General features: G+C 36.1%; 1 protein-coding gene across 2 annotated transcripts in view; it reads right to left on the bottom strand.

Moving 5' to 3' along the window:
* The window catches only part of SRBD1 (S1 RNA binding domain 1), a 125,024-nt gene that overhangs the window by 79,675 nt on the left and 17,349 nt on the right, over positions 1-28,000 (bottom strand). For both annotated transcript variants that reach the window (XM_039698021.1, XM_039698022.1), the window contains exons 12-16: positions 23,868-23,971; positions 18,990-19,097; positions 12,786-12,943; positions 11,550-11,640; positions 10,410-10,517 (exon numbers count right to left, since the gene is read on the bottom strand). In XM_039698021.1, the coding sequence (XP_039553955.1) occupies positions 10,410-10,517; positions 11,550-11,640; positions 12,786-12,943; positions 18,990-19,097; positions 23,868-23,971 (569 nt within the window). The remainder of the gene's footprint in view (positions 1-10,409; positions 10,518-11,549; positions 11,641-12,785; positions 12,944-18,989; positions 19,098-23,867; positions 23,972-28,000) is intronic.

Raw genomic sequence — 28,000 nt, 5'->3', positions numbered from 1 at the left:
GACTAAAAAAAAACTGAAAATATTTTTTGGGGGAGATTGCTATCTAAACTTAGGATCTGCTCACAAACTTTCATTTTTAGCAGATCTCAACAGTATTGATACTTCAAAGAATAAAGAAACTTCTCCCCACTAATGAGAGCATTTATGACTTAGGATGAAAAATTTCCATCCCTCTGATGGCTAGAAGACACTGAAATGAAGATATCTAATGTTTGAATGTAATCTAAGTGCCTATTCTAAGCTTCTGCTATCAGCATCAAAGGTAATAGCACAGTAAGTTTAAATAAATAAGCAAATGCATATATCACATCTCACAACAATAAAGGATGCCCAGCAAGAGCTGAAATGCAGAACAGCAAATGTGGTTTTAGAAATGAATAGGTATGAAGTTTGGCAGAATCTCAGCTTAAGTAAAAATACATTACTGGCAAACTTACACAAATGGAAAAATGCTTACTTCTCCATTAGGTTCTTACAGAATGTCTACTTTAAGACAAAACACTACCCAAACATATAACCAGCTCTAATTGTGCAATAATACTCAGTCTTAGCACATTACAAATCATCTTGTATTTATATAATTTTAATCTGGATGCTCTCACTATTAATCACCCTATACTTGTATGCTTCCATTTAAATTAACTCCTGACAGGATTTCACAAATAGCTCCTCTCAGAGCTTCTTTATAGTAAGGAGCCCTAATGAAGTTTCTCAATCTTTACTAGTGAAAATTTACCAATTACCAATAGCTATTTCATGACACAGTCACTTAAAACACCCAAAGTGTTTCTGATGTCTCTTATGTACAAGAAGGATAAGAGTAATATCCCAAATGCCACAAGTATAATTTATTTTAGAAAGGCCATATTGACACAAAACTTAACATTTTAATTATTTTAATTTACATTCACTTCCAGTATCAAAGATTTTGTTGACAATACCATACTAGTGTGGAGCAATTATATTTCATTTAGGCAATGGGTGAAGACCAGCAGCTTAAAATGCACACATGGGTAACAAGAACCACATCCCAATTTTCCATAATTAAATTCCCATAATTAAAGTTCTGCAAATACAAATGAGAAGGAGGATTTAATCTATTTAAAATACTTTGTACTTTCTGTTATTTTCAGGTCCAAACCCAATGGTTTTCAACCTGTAGTTCACAGGCTTCTTCCAGGATGTTTAAAATAGAACATGAAAGAGCACAGCCCACTGCAAGTAGGCTTACAGTTTCTGGAGTGATTTTTTTTTACACTGCCATCAGTAAATTTCAATGATCTGCATATCAAAAATACATCAAAGAACCATCATTATTCAGCTCAGTCACTTTCTCTCAATCTGTTCTATCAGGTAACATCCAAATTTGACTACATTCCATTTCCATTACGACAGAAACTAAGGCTGACCACACAAGTCACTTCAAAGAAAAAAAAGCCACCTGAAACTACAGAACCACACATGCTCATTTTGGAAGCTCTTAAAAAGCTGCAGCAGCAGCTTACCTGAAAGCCTAAGCTTTTCTGTTTGTTTGAAATCAGTATCAATACCAAGTCTGGAACAATTAAGGCTTAGATTATTAAAGCTTCACTCATTTTCTTCATGTGGGACCTGACAGTAACAGATCAAATTCTAACTTTCCATGCCTTCTGATGAATCGAGAGCATTTTCAAACATATTCTGGAGATACATGAAACAAGGGTATTTAGCTTACTCCAGCTTAAACAGCTGCAGTAAAGGAATTAGTAAGGAATTAATAAATTAATTAAAAAGGAATTAATAAACATAGTATTGAAAAAAACTCCTATGTGCAGCTGTTAGAGGAGTCTTCTTCAATGCCCAGTCTCAGAAACAATATTAGGTCACATTTTTCGGCTGAAGTCCAAACCCCAATTTTAAGCTTGGACTGAACACCACCCATTCATGCTCATTATTCAGGAACAGGAGTGGGAAATTTCTCTTGACATAACCTGCTGCACTGAACAGGCAAGGAACACACAGCTCAAATGAGGTCACAGCTACACAAAGTTCCCACAGGCTGTACTTCAGTGTGTCTGTCTAGAGGAAGCACCTTCAAGCTTATGTGCCATGCCCCTTATTCACTGACTGCATTCATTCATTCTGCACCAATTCCTCAAGCTTCCTGCTTTCCTTGAGCCATCCCTTGATCCTGGCAACCACTCAGACACCTATTAACAAAAGGCTCCTTGCCTTCTCCTGCCAAGAAGTACAAGATGGCACACAGTGCTGAGACCTGCACATGGGCTTTCACAGGGATTTTAAAGTTCCATCCTTTGGTATCTCTACTGATACTGCACATAGTTAACAGCGTGTCAACAGCAATGAAGAGTGGGTTGGTAACTCAAGGTAAAAAAGAATGTTGAACCAAATAAATACAGCAATTATGGGACAAGTAGCCATTTTATATGATCATCTTGTGTTATGTTTGTTCTGCTAAATAACAGCTTTCTTTCTACGATATTAAACTGGTAAAAACCTTGCAGTGTTGACCAAAGAGCATAAAAAACTTCAAAAGCTGTAAGTACATTAAATAATAATCTAAATCACTTTAGCATGAAATAAAAAGCTTAATTTTGTCCTGTTATATAACTTGCCTCCTCAGAAATATCAAACACAGAAACTAACTACTTCTTTCACAAAATAAGCTGAGGTGATAGGGACCTGGAAAGGATCATCAAGTCCTACTCCCAGCTCTGCACAGCACCATCCCCAAGAGTCACACCATGTACTTGAGAGTATTGTCCAAACACATCTTGAACTCTGTCAGGCTTGGTGCTGTGAGCACTTCCCTGGAGAGCCTGTTCAAGTGCTCAAACACCCTCTGAGTGAAGAACCTTTTCCTCATATCCAACCTAAACTTCCCAACTCAGCTTCGGGCCATTTCCTCAAGTCCTGACACTGGTCATGAGAGTGAAGACATCAGTGTCTGCCCCTCCTCTTCCCCTCATGAAGAAGTTGTAACTGCAATGAGGTCTCCCCTCAGTCTCTTCCAGGCTGAAGAGACTAAGTGACCTCAGCTGTTCTTCACATGGCTTCCCCTCAAGTCCCTTCACCATCCTTGTTGCTCTTCTTTGTTTGATTGGAGCAATCTAGGAAACTTCAGATGTAGTCATCTTCCTTATATTTATTAAAACTTTTTTTATTTCTGGGCTTGGGAAATAGCCTTGAACAAGAGAATTTAGACCAGAGGAATCTGTTAACACAGAAAGCCTTTAAGAAAGGAGATGGCATTGTACGCACTACCACAAAATGTGAAGTGATAATAGTTTTAGACTTCTACTAATGAAGTCAAACACACCCAAAAGATAAAATCCCCTACTCACAGTATAGTTTTACTGGTTTTGTGTGCAGTTTTTGTGCTGTACATTTAAACTAAGACTAAATCTGATTTTGTCTTAACTGAGTTTTAGGAAAACTCCTAGTTTTGCTCTACAAACATACTTCACGCAATACACACATGCCAAAACTGCTCCCAGGGACCTCATGGGCACATTCCATGCAGAAATGGTAGCTCTTGCTCACAGCACCTTCTTTCTCTGGTGTTTTTCAACAACCTTTTACCTTTCCAACAACTTTTTGTTTTGTGTTTGCAATTATTTTTGGAGGGTTTTCCCTTTTCACCTGACTTCTATTGTACTGCAGTACCAGATGAAGTCAAGCTGATTATCTTAAAATAAAGTTGTTTCATTAATCTGAAAATAACAAAGATCTGTAAGAAAACAGCCTGTATTCAAATTACTGCTCAGTGGGGCACATAAAATTGAAAACAGAGAACTCATTTTGAAATCCTAAATATAAATGGCTTCTCTGTGAGAAAACAAAGGAGGGAAAGAATTTATCATGTTCAATTTCTCACTGTAATTATCTGATTTGCAAAAGTATATTTGAGATCAGTACATTTCTAACTGAAGAGAATGTATTACTGCCCTTAGTCATGTTGTCGCACATTTAATGGTTTTTCCTCCTAAAATCCTCCCTTTCTTCTATTTATTTAGTACCCAATAAAGGCTTGAAGAGATTTACATATTGAGAATACATAGCTTTTATAAACTCTTAGAAAGAGAAAACACAGAAGAGAAGCTGTACAAAACTTTCCTCTCTCCCTGCAGACTGTTTTACTACACATTCCCTTGGACACAAGTCAAACGACATGTCCCAGTGTTCTGGAAAAATGGACTTTTTCCTTAAGATTTAGATTTCTTTCACTGGTAACATTTGCTTCCTGACCCCCTGCCTTCACATTGCTGAATCTAGACTCCATATACAACTTACTCTTTTTCCAAACTTAAAGGAATTAATAAATCTCTTTAAGTACATTGAAACACTTCCAATTGGTCCTTGTTCTCATCCTGAAAACTATTAATTATTTCTCTGAAATATCAGACAGCTCCAAAATTATTAAATGTATCATTTATACAGTTTGTTTATAAAGTTTCAAATTCATGCTACACAAGCCAGAAGTTGCCACCTCCTGTTTCATCTGCCCCACCACAACTTCACTGCTTACCCTTTTCCTCCCCTCCCCTCAGAAAAACACAGCTAGACATGGTAGAGGTGGCTACAATCAGGGCAGAGGTGAATCCTTGCTTCAAAGGCAAAGATCACCTCTGAATTTCCAATTTTTAATACAGTATGGATCCAGCTCAACATAGATAGCAGTCTATGGATACACCAGGAGCAAGCACTGGATCCTGTTTTAAATGCAGTCACTTGTTCCAGTCCATGTTGTATCAAACAATAGATTAATTACTAGTCAAGTTATGAACAACCAAGAGCAGTAGGAGGAAGTCACCTCTATGCAGAGTGAGGTTCCAACTTACAGGACTGTCTCCTCTAAACGTAAGTACATGCAAAATGATTTTTCAGTTGAAGTATGCATGATCATTCAGCTGTGGTAAATAATCACAACAGAACATAACTTTTAAGTAAGGGAGGAAAGACAGTTTGGCTAGAAATCACTACATAATTTAGAATGTTTTCATTGACTATGTCTTCTTCACACACATTTTAAACCTCTTTGCTCCTCAAAGTAGTACTTTGCTGTTTAGGACGTCTTATGACTCCACTACAGCTTGAAAGAGATGAAAGCAAAACAAAAGTTCTTCAGTGCACATTTCAGATGTGCTTTGTTTCCGCTGAATATGTATTCCTTTAGCCAAAACTTTCCAAACTACTTTCCACCTCTGGATCAGACAACTAATGACCTAAGGTGTGTAGGTGTGTGTACATAAATGTGTCATCAAGAGAGTTATATAGCTTAACAGACAAAAATAACAGCTTAAAGGAAACACAATCAAAAAGAAATAGGAATAAAGTTTCCCATATCCCTACCCCCTTCATACTCTCAACAGACTTGAAACAACTGCATTAATGCAGCAAGCAATAGCTTGTAAAAGGATGCAAACCAGCTGAAACATTTGACAGACAGTGTTAAATACCAGAGGATTCATATCAACCACTTTATTTGAAAAGGTGCTTTGAAGTTGGCTATCTTTCATGTACCTCTTTCATGGCACATTAATAAGGAAAACTGAGATGGGGTAAATTAAGTCCCAAGGTCATATCTAGAGTTACAGCACTGTGGGTACCTGATGAAATACGGATTAATGCTGCATGAGCACTGAATAAATAAAACCACTTCTGTTAACCACTCAAACAAGTTTTACAAGTAGTTCTGAACTTTATTCGGCAACTAGACTTCAGACATCTTAATCCCCCCACACTGCTTTGAAACCTAATTATCATAATGTGAACCCGAATGTTAGGTCCCTTTCAAACTGCAAGTGCTATGAAGCAGAAAAGTAATGGGAATTAAGCTAGTGTAACATTAGAAATGTAGAGGCATGGAACTTGAAAGTGGCATTTGTTAAAGCTGAGAGAGCATAATGTAGATATTCAACAACATAAAACACACATTTAAATTGAAAAGGATATTTAAAGCATGTGCAGACACCTATAAAATATAAGCGGACCTAAAATCCTGTAGAACAAACATTTCTAAATCAATTTCTTGCCACCAAGGTCCAACTTCAAAAGGTTACAGTCCTATTCCACCTTAGCAGAAAATTTCTAAGTATTCTAAACCAGATAATTTAAACATTAAAGAAAACCCAATGAGAACTTTACAAGACATTACAGACTTTCCCTTATTTGTCACAGTACAGAAGTGTTTGAACTCAAACAGCAGTAAATTATTAATTACATTGCTTATAAAGTCTTGAGGGTAAGAAAAGATTTTGCTGTAAGTGGCAGAAAAGGATTTTGCATCAAGTTTAAAACCAAGACAGAAATTAAACACCAACCCACTTCAACAACAAAAAATACACTTGCCTGGCTGCATTGTATGCTACATGTTAAAAACAATTAATTCCTGACCTTTATCAAACTTCCTTTTAAATACAAGCTGAAATACTTTACTCTGAGTGTGCATTAATGCAGCAAGCACATAAGAAGAGCCAGACCAGTAAGAATGCTTGTATTGTGACAACAAAACCATTGAGGCTCAAAGACAAATTGTGATTTGATTCTGTCAAATACAAAGATTGAGCTGTTTGTTTTAGCATAGTCCACCTGTCATTCAGATTGCTGTCAGTTTGAGGCATCTTGGAAATGAAAGCTATCAAACAAAAACAGATTCCTGAAATATTTTTTCAAGATTTTCATTTAATCCAAAAAGGCCAATGAAATCCTGAAAGTTCATCATCTGCCATGTTAATGCTGAACACAATGTTGTTTCATTTACATTTCTGGTCCCGTTAAAACAAATATACTTGTCTAAACTTGAACATCTGTTTTGGTTATAATACAATGTATCTTTGGCAAGAAATCACAATAGAACTAACATAAATAATCAAAAATATTTATTGAACCTTGTAACAAAAACTGATTTGTAACAAAAAACCCAAAGACTAGATATGACTGTCCCTGGCTCTAGTCCAAGCCTAATCTAAGTCAATAAACACAGCTCTAAAAGGGAAACTACATTAGAAACCAAAAAAAAAAAAAAAGAAAAGAAAGTCCTGTAGTTATTTACATTGGATGTAGCTATCTGAAAGCATGTTAGTTACAAAAATAGTGAAAAATATTTGCTTTAAATCAAAAACTGTCAAGCTGAGTCCAGACAGGTTTTAAATCCACACAAAAAATAATGCCATATGCCTAATTTCCTACTACTGTCTTCACTGATTTGTCTTCTCTTTGTCAGTAAAACTCTATGCAGTTTATATTTGCCATTGCTAAATATTTTTAACTTTAATCACTTGTTTTTCATATATTATCTTTAGCCTTCATTATTTGTGCGTGCACCAACTGCACACACCTTTCTGAAATTACATCTTCTATTATTGCCTCACTTCCCTGGAAATGTATGCTTCCAAGCTCTATATTATGAACTGGACAGAAACATATGAACATATTTAAATTTTTTAATAATCATTCCTGATCCTATTCTCCACTGCTAATATTTCCGGAGGAAGTTGAAGTCTGTAGTACCTCCCCATCATTCACCTTTCAGAACAACAGCTTAGGCTGAGTGTCCAACCTTACCTGCCAAACCCCTTTACATTTTGACTCCTTTAAGGAAAAAAAAAAATTAACACAAATACGATTAGTAATCTTCTAAAACTTGCATACAGGAATTAGCTGAGGTCTGTTTTTCTGGGCAATGATTTCCACCTTGATACAGCTCAGTGCATCCCTGTGAGAAGCTGAAAGCTTGGGAAATGGTATCACGTTAGATGCAACTGACTCATTCTGTTACAGTTCAAGTACTGGATGGGGATTTTTGTTCTAGGGGGTTTAAGTAGTTTTGTTTTGTTTGGGGTTCTTTGTTTCTTTGTTTTCCCCACAGTTCAAAAACTATGTTGATTAGCAAATCCATTCTTTATTTACAGCTGCAGCCTGCTAAAGCAGGCCTTCTTTAAGAATTAACTGTTCCCCAACAATGGCTGAAATTATTTCTTATAGATTTTAAATAAAAACAGTCAATAAACATCACTTCATCCAAAAGCATATACAGGTTTCCACAGAACTGATGAGAGATATGTATTCAGCCTATGTATAAACAAAGTCCTCATACTTTTTAAAAAAGCCTATCTGAGAAAACAACCTAATCCAGGGAAGACTTTGAACATGGAAGAAGAAAAGCTGTTTGTGATCTGAAAGCACATACTCTAGAGGACTTTACTATTTAAAAAGAAGAGGCTCAGCAGAGCATACTCTTCCAAGTCACCTGTCCCTCAAAAGGTACAGCAGTCATCCCAATGTACACCTACTGTCACCTATTGCTCAAACAGTAACACTGTACTAATTGCTCCTCATTTAGCAAGTACCACATTTTAAACTCGGACTGATAAATTCCAGGCATTTCACTGGATTATCACAAGTGGGGGTTGGATGGCTGGATTCATCATTCCTTTCTGTTACTAAGAAATACCAAGGAGATTAATGCTTTCTGGATCTGGAAAGGAAAAAGTAGCTGCCTTCCAGGGTTCAGCAGCATGGCTTGGAAACCCCACCACTGAATAAAGTAATGGGATGTACATGAAACTAGTTTATCAGAAAGGGATATATGGGAACCCTGATCCTCACGAAAAAACTCAGTACAGACTGACAAAATGTGAAGAGTGACAAGCTCTGCAAATGCAGCCTGTCTGTAAACTCACATACATAAATTCACACACAGACAGCAGTTTACAAAGTTGAAGACCCCCAGATGTCACCAATAGCACAAAGTACAAAAAAACCACTTTGCTTTAACGTGAAGCACGTCATGGCTCTGCACACAAATTCTGAAGCATTGACTAGCTCTGCCATATGAGCCCAACATAAGAAAACCACTAACAACATAAATGCATACATTAAAAAAATTTCTGATTATGTTAATTTTCAGGATATTACATGTCAAGTTAAACAACTGCAGTTATAGATTTCTGCTATAAATACCAGTTTTGGAGAAAGTGAAAGGTTAAAAAATTATCAGTCTCTATTAGAGAAAGCAACAAACTTGTTAACCTGACTTCTGCCATACAGCATTTATACTAATTCCTATTACACAAGAGCTTTTATCAGTTCTAAGAACTTGGTAACTTAAGTACTACTTGAAAATTTTGTCATCTTGAACTATAAGCAGGGAGAAAATATTAATCAGAAGAGGTAAACAGTGAGAAAACCAATCACAGTATTATTGAAATAAACTTTTCTGTGTAAGCTAGATAAATAAACAAACAAAACCACTATTTCAGATGAAATGCTTATTGCTGCAATAATGGATTTTTAATCTATATTAAGTGAACAACAGTGAAATTAAGCATTTGCCAAAATCCACACAGTATGAAGTGTTTTACACTCTATAGTCGTAAAACATCCACTGGTTTTTTGGGCTGGACTCAGTAAAGAGGATGCCTAATTTTTCAGAAGCTTAAATAGCCTTCTCCCTTTGCAAATAATTACAATTAGAAGACCTTTACTACATCTCCTGGAATAAAAGATTGTTTTAAAAATGGAATCTTGCACAAATTTACTTGGGAACCTTAGAAACAAAGAAGTGCAATTGCACCATAAGTTAGTAGAACCAACACATTTGTTAAACATATCTGTAAAGCCACTTCCTAATTTATGAAAAAATGGCACCTCTAAATGTATAGAACAGTTTGAATATCAAGGGGCATAACATTCTTTAAAAATATAGAAAACTTACTTCAGTCTGCTAAGAAAGTGAAAACTAAATACTGCTGTTAAATGTTGGCACAAAAGATAACCCAATGTAAATCACAAAAAATGCTTTAGAAAAAAATAAAGGTGGGAATTAAAAAAAAAGTGAGGAGTACTGCATGGTAGAAAAACTAATGATATAATACAGTTTCCATCCAAACTATCAGAAGAATACTTTAGTTCAAATTCAACAAACTAATGGATAAAATTTGAAGTCTGAAAAGGATAAATATATTTACTACTCTCCACTTGGTATTAACACAGTATTTATGTTCAGACCATTTAATTCCTATGGATTACCAAGCATTCCATACTGCAGTCAGACAACAGAAGCTTTATAATATGCAGTTAAACCTAATTTATCAGGAAATAAATACACAATGCCAAACGGGTCCTTAGCTGTTAGTGTTGCTATTCTCACATACTTTGTTACAATGATAATAGCAAGAGAGTGAACCTCAGGAAGAAAAAATAAAATGCTTCAGCAAGTCTCTCTTACTGACTCAGGATAACTACTGTCATGCTCCAAAGACCTACAGCTAGTTTTCCTTGGCTAGAAAGTTGGGTCAAGCTTGACTCAAATATAGACAAGGCAGCAAAAATAAATACATCTAAAATTACCTGTTAGGTTAACATATGCTGAACAAATGAATAATATCCCAGCAAAGGGATCTTACCAGTAAACAACATCCAGCGGTGCAAAATATTTCTTCATAATTAAGTCAGCAAAGTAAGCTTCTGTTTCTCTGCAGGCTGTGCCATTGCCAATCACAACAGTGCTGCAGCTTTGTGTGGGTTAAAAAACCAAATAATTACTCTCAAATATTCTTTTATACATTTTCATGCATAGTATTCAATCCACCACAGTGATCAATACATCTGATTTTAGATAACACAAGGCCCAGATGTAATGAGAAAATATTCCTAGAAGCATCATGTTGTGTTTAATGTGGGGTTTACCATGTGACAGCTCATGAGATGACTCAAAAATTTTCACTTATTTGTAATGGGATTGTACAGTGGCAATATAAGCAGAAAAACCAAAAATGATACTTCATATTAATAAATGGAATGTTATTTATAGTCCTAAAATACTTTCATCTGGTATGAGTCATGAAAAAGAGCAAAAGCCAAAGCAATCAGCATCTTAATTCCTTAATGGAAATATCATAGTTTCCAACAGCTTGCAAGGTCATTCCCTCTGACTGCCCGCACCACAGCTACTCAGCCACCAAATCACCTTCTTTAAAGCCAATCTAATGCTTATAGACAAACTGGACTGTATGCTGTGGTAATTCAGCAGCTGACTCAGTAGACCAGATGTCTGTCCATGAACATAGTTGGACACAAATTTTTATCATGCTCCCCTGCTTGTAATTTCATCTGGAGAGCTACCTTTGCAGGATTTCCTTTGCTTGACAAAACTCTACTAAAACCTACTGTAGCTTTTGAAACAGAGAACGACTAATGAGTGATTTGGGAGTTGCCAGGACTAGGAAGAGGAAGGCTGAACTTATTTCTTAGCTGCATGATAATTTCTATTCCCAAAAATAAGTGGATTAACAGTTTTATGGGGATACATTCATAGCACACAGCCCTACTCATAGCCATGGCTTTATTTGATGTTCTTCTAACATATATATTCTGCAAAACCATGAACACAAAAGAAAAAGCAAGCTCTGAACTAGACTAAAGAAAATAAACCTCCAGTTAAATCAGTATATTTCTTATTGCACTCAAAATCAAGTCTTTCTATAGTGAAGATCTTCATTTGGTTTGGTAAGAAAGAGTAATAAATGGAAGTTTCTTAAGCATACTTGTACTGTAGCAGCAGCCTCTTTATCTTCTCAGCCTCACGAAATCCTTGACCAGAATGCAAGTAAACTACATCAGTATGGAGTATCTGACCTAGAACAAAAGACAAAGCCATTTGATTAAATCCACAAAGGTCCAAAGGCTATATCCTGCAGAACTACTGAAGTTAATTTGATAATTCACAAAGAAAGCTTCTTAATCAGTCATCTTTCCCTTGGATCTTTATATCCATTTAGAAGAAATGTATGGTTGGCACAGGACAAGAATGCTTTGGCTGGCAAAGAAAAACCAGCTAATATATTTTGTAGTGCCCTGCAGACATATTCACATAACAAGTAATGAGCATCTAAAACTATTAGCAAATATAATGTATTAGATCACAGAGAAAAAGAGCAATTTACTATAAAATATTTATTGTTCTAGTGTACTACAATTTAGAAATCCAGTAAAGAGTAATGAAAATTAGAACGTCTAAGGACTCGCAGTACATGAGTTCTAGAATTCCAATGCTAGCTCTTGTCATCATCCCATCTATCACATTTGGAAAGAACTGTATTAACCAGTACTGATAGCTAGTGGTGCAATGAATGCTCAAACATTTACCTCACCTTTATTGCTTTCTAAAGAACACACCTTTCTTTACATTCTTCTGGGGTGGATATATTCTCAAGCAACAACAAAATAAAAGGAAAACAGTTTTTGCATAGGCCTAAAGAGGTGTGTATCACCTGAACAGACAAGAATGAAGCGGAAAGGCTCTGTTCTATATGTGAACTAAGAAGTTTTGCAAAATAAATGTTTCTGACCTCTTACATCAAACACACACACTGCTAAACAAAAAGGGCTGAAAACGTGTCCAGATGTCCAAGACACCATGAAAAAAAGCAATATTACAGAAAGTATTTAAATTCAAATTCTTTGCTAAACAATAAAAATGCCAGGTGTTCTCTTTGCTGACTATTGAGGGGCACAATAATTTCAACCAGTATTCAGGAAGGCAGAAGGCATTTTAAATTCTATTTAAGAGAGCAGTAATAACACCAAAGAAGTCACTGGAATCCAGGTGTCAAAAACTTAAGCTAGCTGAAGAAAGGACTCTATACAACAGGATGTGTAGAAAGCACTAAAAGCTTTACAAAAAAAAAGTTTAAAAAACCTACTTTTTAATAAATTTATCTTTACTCTAAATGAACGTATTTTTATCAATCCTTCCAAAAATGTTTGGAATTGAAACTTACTGGTTGGTGAAATAATTGCCAACTTGCAGCCATGTTTGTAGCCAGGATCTACTCCCATCAAAACACGGCCCCTCACAGGGCTGGTGAGAAGCAGCTGACGGAGATTTCTCCCAAACATCATCACAGACTCTTTCTCTGCATCAGATGTCAACTTTGATCTTAGAAGGATAGAAATAAAAGAAAAAAATGCAAAATATTTTTCTTTCAATTAACTTGCAAGTACACTTAGTTGTTCCAAAGTTGAAAGGCTTTTTCCAATCATGTTTCCAACATCTTTAATTAAATGTTACAATTCAAATCAAGTTGTTGACACCTTTTTCAAAAGGATCAGCTATATATCATCTCATTCTTGTTCTAAGAAAGTCAGTCAATATAAAAAGTACAAGAGAAACACTTTTAAGAACATACACCCACCAACTACCATTCAAACAGGAACACATATTTGAGCAAAGAACAGCTTCCTTTCAAAGCCGATATTAATTGTAAGGAAAAGTGGCTTTGAAGGAGGCATGGATCAAATTCATCACAATTTTACAGCTCTAGCAAAAAATGACAATCCAGCAAAAAAAGGATGGTGGTTTACACAGAGATACCAGAGAGAAACTGGAAGGGTCCCTCCAATTAACTGCTAACACAGCATGATTCCTGAGGAATTTAATTTTGTCTTTGGATTGCATCATCTAACAGACATCAAAGAAGTGTGAAGACTTGAGCTTTTTCTAGGAGGGTATTCTGATTCCTCAGAACAAACTGTGAAGTTGCTGGGGCCACAGTGTTCCCTTTCTTTTCCAAATAATGTTCTTCAACAGAAAGAAGTAAGGTAGTGCAGTAAGGATTGACAACTTGAAGCACAAACACTTACTGCAGAGTGTCACAAGAAACAAATTAGTCTTGTTGAGTGAAGATGTAGAAAATTCACGATGTCTTACTTGTCAGATATGGCCAGCAAGAAAATGACTGACAAGTACAAGTATTTTCATCATGATATGGCACTTAAAAAAGAAATAAAACTGAAAGAGTAATGGGTACAAAAATATTCATCACCTCTCCGATTTCTTTTTCTTTTGCAGGTATTCATTATCACTTGCCTATGCATTACATTGTCAGTAACTCCAATAATTAGGGAGTCAAAAGAAATCCAGTAAAGCCTTCATTCAAATGTAGCCAGTGCCCTTATTCTCCTTTTCTTTTTACTTATCACTGAAAAAACACTACTATCTTGGTTTATTTCAACAGAATGGAACCCACTGCATTACAGTTAACTAACCATATCAGAATGGGACAGGAAAAATTACTCAAGTTGTTTAGGTCAATCAGTGCATGGCACAAGTATGCTACAAATAGTTCAAAGAGAACCCTCATAAGGGCTATTTGACATGATAGAACACAAAGCCGTTCTGAGCAGTTTTTGGTTGTGGAAGAATTCAAAAGCCTGACTTGAATTTGCCCAGGATCCAACCAGTCAACCAGTCAACCCTGTCTCATCCCACAGTGGTACAGAAAGAACTAATAAATCCTCATCATCTCTCATTTCTAAAGTAGTCCAGAGAGAGGCCTAGATCGTCTTTCACACATTACTGATGGAGCATTTCCTAGGGAAGTGTGCAACAGCAAAAGGCTCTCTTTTATCCATGTGCTCTGTTTCTGTATCAGGTAAACGAGATTATCACAGACAATTCAAAGAGAGATGGTGAAGGGCATACATGCATTATAAGGCTCCTTAGCAGTTCAAATGTGCCCTCTGCAAAGAGCAGACACTGTGTATCGCCACCAAAGGTGTGAATGGCTGCACCAGTTCAGCTAAATTGTCCCTCTATTCCAGTATTCCGCCTCCAAGTCTGTCTCCAAGCAGCTGCCAGAGCAGCTCCAGCATCTTTCTCAATCTTGTCCTAGCCTACAACTGCTTCCAGACTATTTCCTGTGCTTGACATGACTTGTCTCTTTACTAGCTCATAAGAGAGATCTTGCTCAACTATCCAATGTCCTCCTGAAGACAGATAAATTTCTTTAATCCACAGAGTCTGCTGGCAGTGAGTTTTGCAGGTCCATCACAAACTGTGTAAATAGCTGCCACCTTTTGGTTGGAAACTGATTGTTTTTATTATGTTCCCCTAAGTCTTATACTGGAGGGGAGTAAAAATTTATCCCTAGAAATCTTGTTCCACTCTTCACACATTGTTTTTCTCTAAATCCTCCTTTTCCAAGCTGGTCATAGTGTAGCCTTTTTTTTTTTCTTTCTAGAGAAATTATTTCATTCCTCATTCCCCTTCACTGGGCCTTTTCCAGTTCCAGTGAATTGTTTTCCTACTTCCTACCCTCCTCCCCATGTGAGTGGACCAAAATGGACAACAATATTCCAAATACAGACCACATAAATCAATGATTCTTTGTCTTTATTCCTTAACTAAATAATCTCATCTTCTGAGCACTTAACACTCACATGGAGCTGTCTTCCACAGTGCCAAAGTGCCTCTCCTGTGGCAGGACAGCTCAGAGATAATAGTTTTACTTATGCAAAAATAACTGCTTCCTCTTGAAAGTACAATTTTACACTCATTTTCCACTGCATTTCAGTTGCTGTTCCATTTCTTAATCATTCAGTCTTGCAGCATCCTTCTTTCATGTTTCCCTTCTCTAATTAAAAAAATAAATAAATCTAAACCACAGAACAAGCTTCTTCTAGGGAGAGTCCAGAGACAGAACAATTAGGTGCCACTTATGAAAACTTTGTTTTCTCTGGTCTCATAAGTGGCACCTAATTGTTCTGTCTCACAGAAGTACAGATCTTCTATACACATACAAAAGAGAATCAACCCATGCATGAAAATGAAGGTTAAAAGTGGCTTGTAGACAAGGGAATGGAATGCCCTTGGACCAGAGGCTTTGTACACAGACAGGCCAAGTTCCATCTTTCCACCTATCCCAAAGGTACAGCTGCCCACAAGGCCAAGTCCTCCCACACTGCAAATTCCTGTCAGTCCATCTAAGAAGGGAGACTTGTGTAGGAATTAAAATTGCCCCTAAACACATGTTATTAGTTATTCAGCCTTATGGAAATCATGCTTAAAATTGGCATGGATATACAGCAACTTTTTACAGCAACAGGAAATGTTACTGAAATTGCCAGGTGTGTAGGGGGAATATCCTCTCTATTATGTAATATCCTGTGTTTTTAAATTTCAAATATAGACATCTCTTTTTTCTCTGTCTCTTACTCAACACTTGTATCAATTACATGATCTACTGTCCGAAGCAGTGGCCCTTAATTTCAAGCCTGTTATAATCATTTGATCTTTTGGGAAAAAAACCCATCAAGCTACCCAAAACAATATAATACCTTTCTCTCTTTTTCAGTGTGTTACTGGCTTCATCCAAATGGCAAGATGTCCAGCTTCATGCTTTTCTAATTTACAACAGTTCACATTAATATGGCAGAGATAAAAGGCAGGGAGTAGTCCTCCTCTCTAAACACAAAAAAATGGCTATTTTGAAAAAAAAAAAACCCAATCAAAACCAAACAAATAAACCTCAAGACTCTTCAGTTCCTACTTTATGAAAAAATACAAATCCAGTCAGGACTCCAAACCCCTCCCCTGAAGTCTACAAAGCACTCAGACTGTGTATCACTAACAGGTGTATTGCAATAAAATCAAAAAAACCTAATCACGATCTATTAGTTTCTATATTCAATGTTGTAAGATTCAGTTTTTAAACTGAGATTTAAAATTCCCCTCTCCCAATTACAGTCTGAGATGCAATCATTTCTGTGGAAAAATATCTGCAAAGTAGCTTCAGGTGTGAAACAAGATCTATAGAGAAATGTTTGTGTCCCTGAAGACAGAGGAGAGAAAGCACTCTCTGCAAGAAAGCATGGAAAATTATGAAAGGATTATCCATTAAGAAATATGCCCATGCCACATCACTTGCATGAAACCCTGATGGAATCATTCCATGAAGTACTGCAACAAGACAAAACGTATTTGCAAGAGCCAATAGCAACAGTGGACATTATTATACCAGATACAATAAATGATATCTGACAGAATGGAAGAAAGGAAATTAAACAATAAATAAGGTAATGGTCTTGCTGGCAAGTTTCATTCTTCTTCTGATCACTAGAAGCACCAGCAATTTCAAGACATTCTTGGAAAATTTCCGTTCCAATATTTAATGACAATAAAAAGAAAAAAGAACAGCAGGAGGTGGGTTGGAAATATTCATGCTAAAAGGAGGTATTGAATACTTTAGCAGCCCTTTGCAAGAGTCAGAAAAAACAGGTCCTGGTGTGTCCGGAAAGAAAATAGGAGGAGGAGGATAAGGGTTAAGTGGTCAGGGACCAGAATACTGTCAGGTGCTTTGAGTTCCTCTCTATAGGAAAGGTTTCAGATTTTCCTATCCAAACTCCACCAATCATGCAAAACCATCACAAAGAGTAAAACCTAAGCAGACCTCCCCTCAGGAACCGGCAGCAAGCTTCGTATACTTCTCATGATTACTTGTGAGCTACATCTAATAAGCAGTATGGAAGGAAGCTTTTTTCCCCCTTTCGATTAATAGAACAGAAAACCTTCAGCAACCTACAGCTCCAGCAGTCCTGTTACACACAACACAGGCCACAACACTCCTGTGGTACAAAGCACTGAATAAAAACACAGTAAAAGAGCCTTGACGCACCCCTATATGTCAGGTTGCTTAGTTCTCTTAAAACCAAACCCCCCTAAAAAGTAGGTCTTTTTTATTTATTTATTTTTAAAGAGTTTGATTGTAGAGATGGCTAGGAATGACAACTATTTTCACTCCCATGTGACAGAAGCCAACAACTGAACACTCCACCATGAGATGTTCACCACTTTGACCACAATAGACACAGTGCCTCCCCTAGAGTAGCTACATGTATTGTGGTCACAAAATAATAAGTGAACTCAGTATTTTTAGAAATCTGTGAAATTCTAAGTAATAAAAAACCAGGCTCACTAACCAAAAGAGGTGAAGCAATCTTGTTTGCAAAGCAATAAGCAAACACAACATACTGTATTGAAGAAGTTCAAAAGCCACCGAAAATACATGCTGTCAAAATCTTGAGCTGATGGTTCTTTTCAAAGAGGTAGAACACAGATCATTCTTACAATGATGTTCATGAAAAGGTGTCAAGAAAACAGCTCCAATTCAAATACAAAAGCACACTCGGGAAAGTACAGAAGAAACATTTCACAATGTGGTTGCTGATTTTATGTACTAGATAGCATGTCATTTTGATACAAGTCATTTCAACATCTCTGGTCCAAGAAACAGGGTCTCTTTGATAAACTTCATGTTGAACTACCTCAAAAAAAGCATTAACATTTAGGTCACATATCAGATAACCTTGCCAGAATGAAGCATGCTATGTTTTGAGGAGCTTCTCTGGTATTGAAGAGCCACACCATAAGTACTGACAGCTATTAGATGATAAAACTCTTAAGTGACATATTCAGTAATTTCCACTATATGATAAGCTCTTATACTACACCACAATATACCCTATTTAATTCATGCCAATTTGATACTAAGTTTAAAATTTCCTTTAAATTTGGAACAATATTATAGATCTTAACAAGTGACATGATATCCACTGATGTCATTACTACAGTATCACCAGTAATAAGTTTACTGACTTCTCTAGAGACATCACAATACTCACAAAATAGTATCAGACTAACACTATGACTAATTAGTTTGCCACAAAATGCAGCTAGAAAACACAAGGGGTGCTTCCAAACTTAACAATATTTGGCTGAGTTCTATTAGACAGGTAAAAGAGAGTGAGCCAGAGTGAGCCACTGACAGTATTATTGCTGTGACATGAAGAGATGTTTGAAAAATTCAGTGACATCATGGTTTATGTTGTTACAAGAATAAAGATACAACTATCATGATAACAGAGTTCTAAATTGTACTTTATTAGATAAATGTACAGTGTGTCTAGTATGTAAACATGTAAAATGTCTTCACAGAAGGATCTCATCTCTACTGTAGCCTAAACTGGACAGGGTCAGAAATTAAATCTACAGAACCAAGATTACATAGTTCATTTCTTCTGTAAGCACAGAGGATTAGAAACATGCTAATATTTTCAAATAGATAAATAATAGTCTAACAAAACATTGGGGAGGGAATCGCTAATAAAATCAGTACTAGGAAAATAGATATTTATTCCAGGCTTACCTGAATTCCCTACAGAGAAGAGGATATATAAGGCGTTTATACGCATCCTCTACAGAACTCCGTAGTAGCCTCATAAATTCTGGTTTTAAAAATTGTTTTGGTCTCCATCTGCAAAAGATTGGAAGAAAAATAAAAAATATTTTAAGAACACATGCAAACAGCTAGATAAAAAAGAAATTTCCCTGAAAGTCTTCTACATTATTAAATCCTATAAACTGCAGAATTACTACAATAATTAGGAAATAAATGAGTCAAATATGAAAGGAATTATATGAAATAACATTCAAATATGAAATTGCTCATAGTTCTAATATCACACAAGAGACAGGCTTTTCTTAGGTATTAGAACACAGTTATGGTTTATGTTTTAAAGAAAACAAAAAAACATTCTCCACTTTGAGAAGTCAAAGCTTATTATAACTGAACAAAGAACTTGGTTCCATATTACCTTTAGGGTTGCATTGTTTGCTATTCCTCAATACAATAGAAAAAATTACTAGACATCCTCTGTGATTGTCACTGCAGAATTACTGAAAAAAGGCAACCATGCACAGATGGAGATTAAGGAGCTAAACTAATAAATTAAACCCAATTCAAATTTCATTTGGAATGCATTGAATAGCTCTATTCAACTTCTAAATGAATTCCTACTAATTTTGCTGCAGTTCTTAAACCACAAAAGCCAAAAAACTTACAAATTGTTTTCCTATTTTACCTGCTACTAATATATTTGAAGTGTAAATAATAATATAGGAAAAGGAAAAATTAAATAAACAATATCAACCAAAAACAAGACTGTTTTCCAACTTTTTCTTAGCCTTGAACTCTTTTCTAGGGAGAGTGCATGGTAACTATGTAACTATAACAACAAGTACTTCAAATTCTGCTGTAAAATACACCTCACTCTCAAAGCTTCTTAGATATTTAATCAATTGATCTTTTTGTTGTGGGTGAAGTTCCATGAAGGAGGGTGTGGTGGGATGTGGGTTGGGGTGTGTGTGTGTGAGTCCTTGAAGAAGCAGAACTGACTCATTGAGATTGGCCACTCTGTGAGAAGAGACTGAGGTGAAGGAGAAGCAACCAGATATACTATACTTAACAGAAACAAATACTACTGACATTTTCTATTAAAGTCCACCTGTTTTTACTGCTTTAAAAAAACCATGCAAGTTTTCTAAGCGTTTTGTTCAGATAGCTTGGTTTTTTTAAAGGAAACATGCTAGAATTATGGTCATAATGTGTCCAGCTGCAGCAAAAACAGAACTGAATTTTACTTTTGACCTTGCTTGCTTGCAGCCACTCAAATACTGAGCACTCTAAATTGCTCCTACCCAAACAGCTTTTCAGTTGTCTAAAGGGATCTGCAACTTCCTGAAACAGCTTTTCTAAGTGTCTCTATATATGATAGCTGAGAAATGTGTGATTGAGTCAACCCTTCATTGAGCAGAGAGACACGGGAGCAGAATTAAGCCCACTGTTCAGTTTTATAATATTCAGGGCTGTAATTCAGTGCTTAGCCACATGACCTCATCACTTTGCCAACAGTTTTTGCAAATAGCTCCATCATACTTATTTGTAACTAGAGACTCTTTCCATACCTATATAAAACTGAGAAACGTTTTAAATCCTGCTATTGCAATCACATTCTGTAAACATAAAGGTTTTACAGGTGCAAGTATGAATATCCCAGAAAACATCCTCGGCACAAATAAGAATGAATTTGGAAACCTGGTAGCTGTTTCCCCCTCTCTTCCATCCATTAAAGCCAGTTAACAAACTTTTCCTCTGTAAATAGGTTATCACAACAGATATTTTTATTACCTGCCTATAGATAAGTAAAAATTTAGGCAACATTCTGTTAGAAATTGCTAAAAATGAGAAAACATTCAAACAGCAACATCAATCGTAGCAAATACTGTAGTTTAATAATTTCAATACTTCTTGAGAGAAGAGAAAAATCCACTTTGTTGCAAAAAGCAAAGCAAAATCATGTGTGTATATTTTTAAAGATCATCACAGCCCAGTTAAGCCTCCCTCTAAGAACGGATTTTCCTTGATTATTTAATCAAGATCTAGTTTTTGAAGCCAAATTTTTAAAAAGCTCCATACAAATAGTATCATCTTACTCTGATCATCAGCTCTCCAAGTCCTAGTGCTCACAACAGGGATCACAACATAAATGGCTTAGACTACTGAGACACCAGAGGGTGGAACTACACATAAACAGAATTAACAGAGCCCATGTTAAGAACCACCAGTACTTCTTAATAACTGCTCCAGGAAGAGCTCAGCCAGGCTTTTAGACCTGAAGGAAAAACAGCAGATCTTTGTGTTCCTCCAAGACATTAAATAAAACATGTACCAAGGTGGTAGCCACAGACAAAGCAAGCCTTTAAGGCCTGTACCATGGACTTTACACAGGATCTGAGATATTTTACTGGAAACTGAAAAACCATCATCAAACATCAAATTTCATTTTCAAGGCTTCAATTCCACTTGGGAACAAACTCTCACCCCATCTCACTTGGGAACAACTCCATGTTGTTTCTACATTCAAAGCCAGCTAAGCAGCCCCTCTCTGGCTCTCTCATTGATCTTTTTTCTGTGTTCACTTTCACAACAAAGTCTTTGGGACCAGTAGGGTCCTAGTGTTAATGGAAGTAGGTTCAATGTCAAAACACAGAGATGCCATTTTCTGGGGAAAAATGCAATCCATAGTGCCAGGCATAAGAATATTCCTGCGTTTTCTAAACAAACCCAAATTGCAAGGAAACAGATGCTTACACAGGCTAGTAAACATTCTGAACTTGCAAAAAAAGTATAATATTCTTAGACAGCATCTACACAGATCTCAATGCAATGTGGAACTCTAGTCCTCCAAACTCACTTTCTAATGCAGGAGTATTTAATGTTAAAAAAATTGTTTCAGAAGAACACAAAAAGTTCAGAATATTTGCTACTAATCCACTAGGCAGTAGGCGATATTGTTTTCTAGCTAAAATACTGGCCAAATTCTGTAGCAAGCTGGCATTTCTGGCTCTGCAGTTGATTTTGTGTGTGATCTCTAGCAAATTACTTAATACCTTTGCAAAGTTTTTAAACCATTGACTCAAAAAAAGTTATTAACCTTCTGATTTAACCAGCAAATCAATACAATGAAAATAATGCAAATTCCACCCCTGGACAACCATTTCAAAGCTTGCAGGGCAGATTACACATTTATTATTTGTCAGTTTTATAACACAGTTGTCAATCTAAGAAGGAAGATCAGAATCTGTCCTTGGTGTTAATGCAGAAAGATTAAAACCTTCCTTCAGAAGTTTTATAATGGTGGAAAAGTGTCCTTAAATAGTAAAAAGCCATAAGCATGCAGCAGTCCTTATGAGTGCTAAATATTAATAAGTATTCACTTCCAAGGTCAATATTCTTCTTATCCCAGGATGACTCACAAAAGGGTAACCAACCAAAAATATCTCAATTTACATGCCACTTTTATTTGTGTAGCAGTGACAAGCTGTTCCATTATCTGTGGTCCACAGTGCTTCCAAATTCTGTCATGGATGCAGTAAAAGCAAGACTGACAGCTATGTTCTGCTTATAGAATACACATCTTGAGGGGAGGACAGAAATTCTGTTACAGGTACTAAAAGTAGAAAGAAACAGGTATGTTTGTGACTCCTGATACTTTCCTGGAAACAAAAAAAGGTTACTTAGCATAATATGATCTACGAGTAACAGTACCTGGCCAAAAATACTTTATAACTTTCAGAGCCCTATTCTTTCCTTTCCTTTCAGAGGGAAACAGCCCTATTAAATTTCTACAGTGAAAAGGAACACTTTTACCACATCCATTTCTTGGAGTTGTTGTGAAAAAGAAATACACGATAAAGCAGCATCACTGTGTTCAGTTTTATACATTAAAAGGTGCATTTCTTCCTATTTTTCTTCCCCCTTTTGGTTATTCATTTTTAAGATGCAAAGGAAGGAGTTTCTAAGACACCACCAGAACAATGCCTAATATCTTAAACAACTGAGAAAGAGAAAGTAATTTTTTATACACGCAAGGAAGATGCACTGTTTGGATCACAATATTCTCCAACAGAGAACATCAAGGTACAGTTTCCAAGAACAAAACTGACAGATACTGCACAAAATCCATATAGTTAACCTGAACTTTTGCAGAAGACCTTGAAAGTTATGCAACACTACACAAATCACTACAGGCCTAAAAATTCCAGACAACTTATATGAACAAATCAGTAAGAAAGAAAATAATCTGGTTTTTACAGTCCAGTTTTCTAACTTAAAAAGAGATTGAAATGCAAGAGATGGTTCACACAATATGGGAGAGCTATGCATTGAAGGCAGTTACATTTATGCTTGTGTGTTAAATCCATTAAGTTCTTTTTAAATATGTAATTCCTCACGTTTGTGAAACTTGAAGTTATGTACTTCACAGACCTAAAATATGACAGCCCTATTTAACCATTGCAATTGAGCATATGAAGGTATTTTTGTAAGTTTGGAGTATACTCTATTGGATTCTACCAAGTCCTTTCCGTAAAGGCTAGGATGTGATGCTTATTACAATTTGAAAATATATTCACATTTCACCAGCCTTTGCATATATTTAAAAAAAATTCAATTGCTTGAATAATGGTGCCAGAACTTGCAAATATAGCCCAAGGCATGATCTTTCCAGCATGCTACAGCAGTTGGAAATACAGAGTAAGAATTATCCACTTGCTAATTTAATCTAATCTAATAAATATTTGTTTAATTTGCTCTCTTAATGTAACAAGACATATGAGATACACTTCAGTATGCAGCTGTCTACAGAAAAAAGAGATTTCTGTAAAAATACGTATCCATGCAGACCTTTCATTGACACACCACCAACAGAATTCATTCTTCACCCCGTCAGGAATGTTGACCTTCACTGTCAGGATCTTCAGATTTTCCCCTCGGTTAATGGCCAGAATCTGAGTGCAAACATAAATGGCAGAGACAGATGACACACAAAATATCCAAAAGATAAACTTATCAACATTTGTGTACGCACTTGCTTGACATTCTGTAGCAAATCAGGATGGTGGTACAGTAAATCAGTTCACAAAGTACTAGCATGTACAGATAACATCCACAATTTAAACACAGATTAAGTCATGCCATGGCATAACAAATAATACATTTTTTCCTGGAGTCTGCAATCTTATGATCCAGTTTAATCTTAAACATACTTCTACTGCAAGACAGCATGAATTTTGGTGGTGGAACAATCTTATTTAATAATCCAAATTAAAACTCAAGAAATTAACTGAAGAGTGATTCCAATCAGATCTAGACCTCAGAAACAGAAAAAGTTACTTCTATGCTTCAGATTCCATTTTTCTTCCCATTATTAATCCAAATTTTAAATTAGTTATGAATCAGAACTTGTGACACAGACGTGCTCAGCTTAATTTGAAAGAGGATGAATTTAATTATTCATGCCTAATTCACAAATAGCAGAAAAGGATGTAAACACTCTCTTTAGAGTAACACTTCTGCCTCAAACCATATGCACGTACTTTTGACAGAGGGTTGTTCACTTAACTCTACAGTCATGATCTAAAGCTACATTTGGTTGCATACATGCTACCTGTACACAGAGTTCAATTTTAAATGGAAGACTATGACTCCACATTTAAAACCAGAATCACAACACAAGCAGTGGATCCTGGAGGATTCTGGTGGATAACTCCTAGTCTAATCCCACTATGGAGACACTGAATATTCACCTTAATACTAAGAAAAAACTCAATGATGAGTAATTTTAGAAACAGAATAATACTTGGAAGCAAATAAAATGCACATCTTTAGATTTCATATTTCCTTCCAAAGTATTTTAAAGTAGAAAAATACCAAAAATCAGAAACCTGCTCGAAGCTGACATTCCTGTATGACTACACATGTTGCTGTATGTAGCAGGCCCTGAGCACTGTCACAACAGAGCATTCTGTGTCAATCATGAACTTTAATTCAATCACTAGCTAACTCAGACATGTCACATATGTTAAATACAATGGTTTAAAATGACTCCAGGACATAGTACCAATTTATATTCCTCAGCCTTACTGCTCCTGTGACATACCAGGCCTGACATATCATTGAACAACAAAGCTAATAATAAAGATTGCATGTGAAATATTATAGCATCTGGTACCTTGACTGCCAAAGCAAATGTTTTCACATAGAAATTAGAAAGACACATTTTAACAAATCAAATGCTTTCACATTTATTCTGACTTTCTAAAAAGAGAGAAAGCTAAATGTCAAGTTAAAATGAAATCAAAGTGATGCTCACAACAGAGAATATATGTGATAGAATTATAGTGTCATCATTCAGCATGCTGTCAGCAGGGTCAATATTTGCATCACATTTTGTTTCCTGGCACTACATCTGCAGACTGTGTCAGTCACCTGAACGTCAACCAGCTGCTAATGCAGTCACTAATATTATCTATATTTTTTATTCTCAAACAATCTGACTATCCTGTTCTAAGTGACATATTTACAGAAGAATTACCATCCAATAAATGCTCAGTTAAGAATGTAATTACTCAATTTCTCCCTCTAATATAATAAAGCTCTTTTTGTTTAGTTTGTTTTTTTAAGTAACAGGTTAAAATCTGACTATTCTAGTCACAAAGCAGTCTTCACTTCTGGAAAAAGACTGTTTTTATATGACATTGGAACAGATCCAGGGCAAGGGTTGTTAGAAACAACATACATTTTTCAGAGAAAGCAAGAACAACAATATGATCCAGTCACAAGATTCATCAAACCTTATTCTGTTTACCCTAAAAACACAACATGCTTCATTTTGCACAGTTCTCTTATATGTTGCATATTGACTTAAACTCACGGAATAAGTTCTGTATACTTTGCCAAGGACTTTAAATTCCAATTCCTTTTAAGTCTGAGATTGAAAATAGAGCATTTGCCTCAAATGGTACACTTAATTCATGAATTCTTTTCCTCCCACTATTTCAGTCATCTCCAAATACAGGAAAGCAACCCCAAGGCGTACACAAACACTAAACTGTTTACAGTTAGTCAAAAACTCAAATAAACTCTTGAAAGATTTTTTTTTCCTTAGTTATGACAGTGTTGGTATTGCTTCTCAGCTATGTCCTAAGAGAGTCCAGTCAGGTTCTCCTTGCTGCCAAAGGAAGAAGCTGTGACTGAATCTCCTGCTAGCAAAATGTTCCAGCTGGAAACACCCACAGGGTATCTGACCATGTCAAAATCTGGAGTCAGCTTTTAAAGCTGACTAAAACAAAGTTTTTTTCTCATTACAGTTTAGTATTTTAACTTTTTTAAACAACCTGACTCCACACCAGTCCCGATTACTTCAGGACTCAAGCAAGACAAAATGACATGTCTCAGCAGACAAAATGACAGTATTACAGTTTAGTATTTTAACTTTTTTAAACAACCTGACTCCACACCAGTCCTGATTACTTCAGGACTCTCAGCAGACAAAATGACAGCGGCACAGGAAGTAACCCAGACCTACAGCAGAACCAAGCTGCAGCACAGCTTACTGCACAGCACTTAAACTCACTGCAACACATGCTGCAAGGCACACCCACAGCTGCCAGGGCTTTGGTCACAAAGGCACAGCTTGTTCTCCTACAGGTAACATGCCAGGCTACTGTGCACCCTCCATACTCACATCTAACCAGAGCAGAGTTAGGGTTGTACCCAGGTCTTTAAGATCACTTGCACTTCCATACTCAGGTGATTGTAAGTTTCAGTGTGGTATTTTACAGAATCTTGTGTTTGCAACTCTGAAAAGAGGTGATTCAAAGCTGACTTGTGCCTCTGCCTAAAGTCATTCAGAACACTCATCTGTATACAGCCATGATAGCAGTTGAGAAGGTCTTCAAAGCAGTAAGCTCTACAACAGTTCTTCAAACACACCTATTTAACCTAAAGTTCTTAGGAATTAGTAAATTATATAAATCACTCTGAGGTTCAGGCTTTCCTATATCTTTTTAAGGTATAAGCTTCTTTTCATAATCTTGAGCCAAACCAGAGAATTCCTCCTCTTGAAGACATTTTGAACTCTATTCTTAAAGAATATATTTTTGCCAATTTTTAAATGCACAAGGAACTATCTCTTCATAGTCTTAAGTGAAGGAAAAAATAAAGACTTATGTATTGAGAAAAGGATGGCCATAACCCAAGGAAATAACATCAAAAAATGGCAATTTGCATCAGTAGGGGAATAAGGTTAAGTAAAAAAGAAAATTAAGATGATGAGAAAATGATGATTGCAAAAGTACAATACCAGGATTTAAGCTTTATGAAGAAATGGCAGATAAAGGAAAAAACCCTCTTCTTACTTCATTATCAAAATACAAAAGCAAGAAAGACAGAAACTGAAAAAAGAACCCAAGAACCAAAAAAAGACACGAAAAGTTACACTATATTTATAATACAGCAAATGTTACATGTCAGAAACTGTCATAAAACCCATTTTTTTCTCAGCTAGTACAGAGAGACCTGTCACACCTTGATCCCTGAAACCTCACTGAAGCACAAGCAACTCAAGACTTCTATAATTCACAGTACATAAATATTCAGTGTATTAGAATAGCTGATAGCAGAAATATACAGATAAAAGGCAGCCCATAAGTGTGCAAAACCATCCCATGATTACAGGACTACCAGCTGCAAAATCAGTGCTTATTATATCTCTGAAGAGCCAGAATGGGTAAAGAAAGAGGTATTCAGATTAGCAGCAGGCACAGGAAAGAATAAACCAAAGCAGGCTGAGCTAATCATAACATCAAACACACAAACTAATGGCACATCCTGGATAAAAAACAGTGCAGCCACATAATCAAAGTGCTGACCAGGTTTGGGAAATACAGTTTTGAGCCCTCACTGCAGCTAAGCAACAGTTTTCCTTAAGTAAAAAAAAGGATGCCTTGAACAAGAACTAAATCATACCATCACCC

The sequence above is a fragment of the Passer montanus genome, unplaced genomic scaffold, assembly GCF_014805655.1.
Source record: "Passer montanus isolate IOZ18808 unplaced genomic scaffold, ASM1480565v1 scaffold12, whole genome shotgun sequence".
Taxonomy (NCBI): domain Eukaryota; kingdom Metazoa; phylum Chordata; class Aves; order Passeriformes; family Passeridae; genus Passer; species Passer montanus.
Note: the sequence above shows the minus strand (reverse complement) of the source record. Positions and strands in the feature narration are given on the sequence as shown.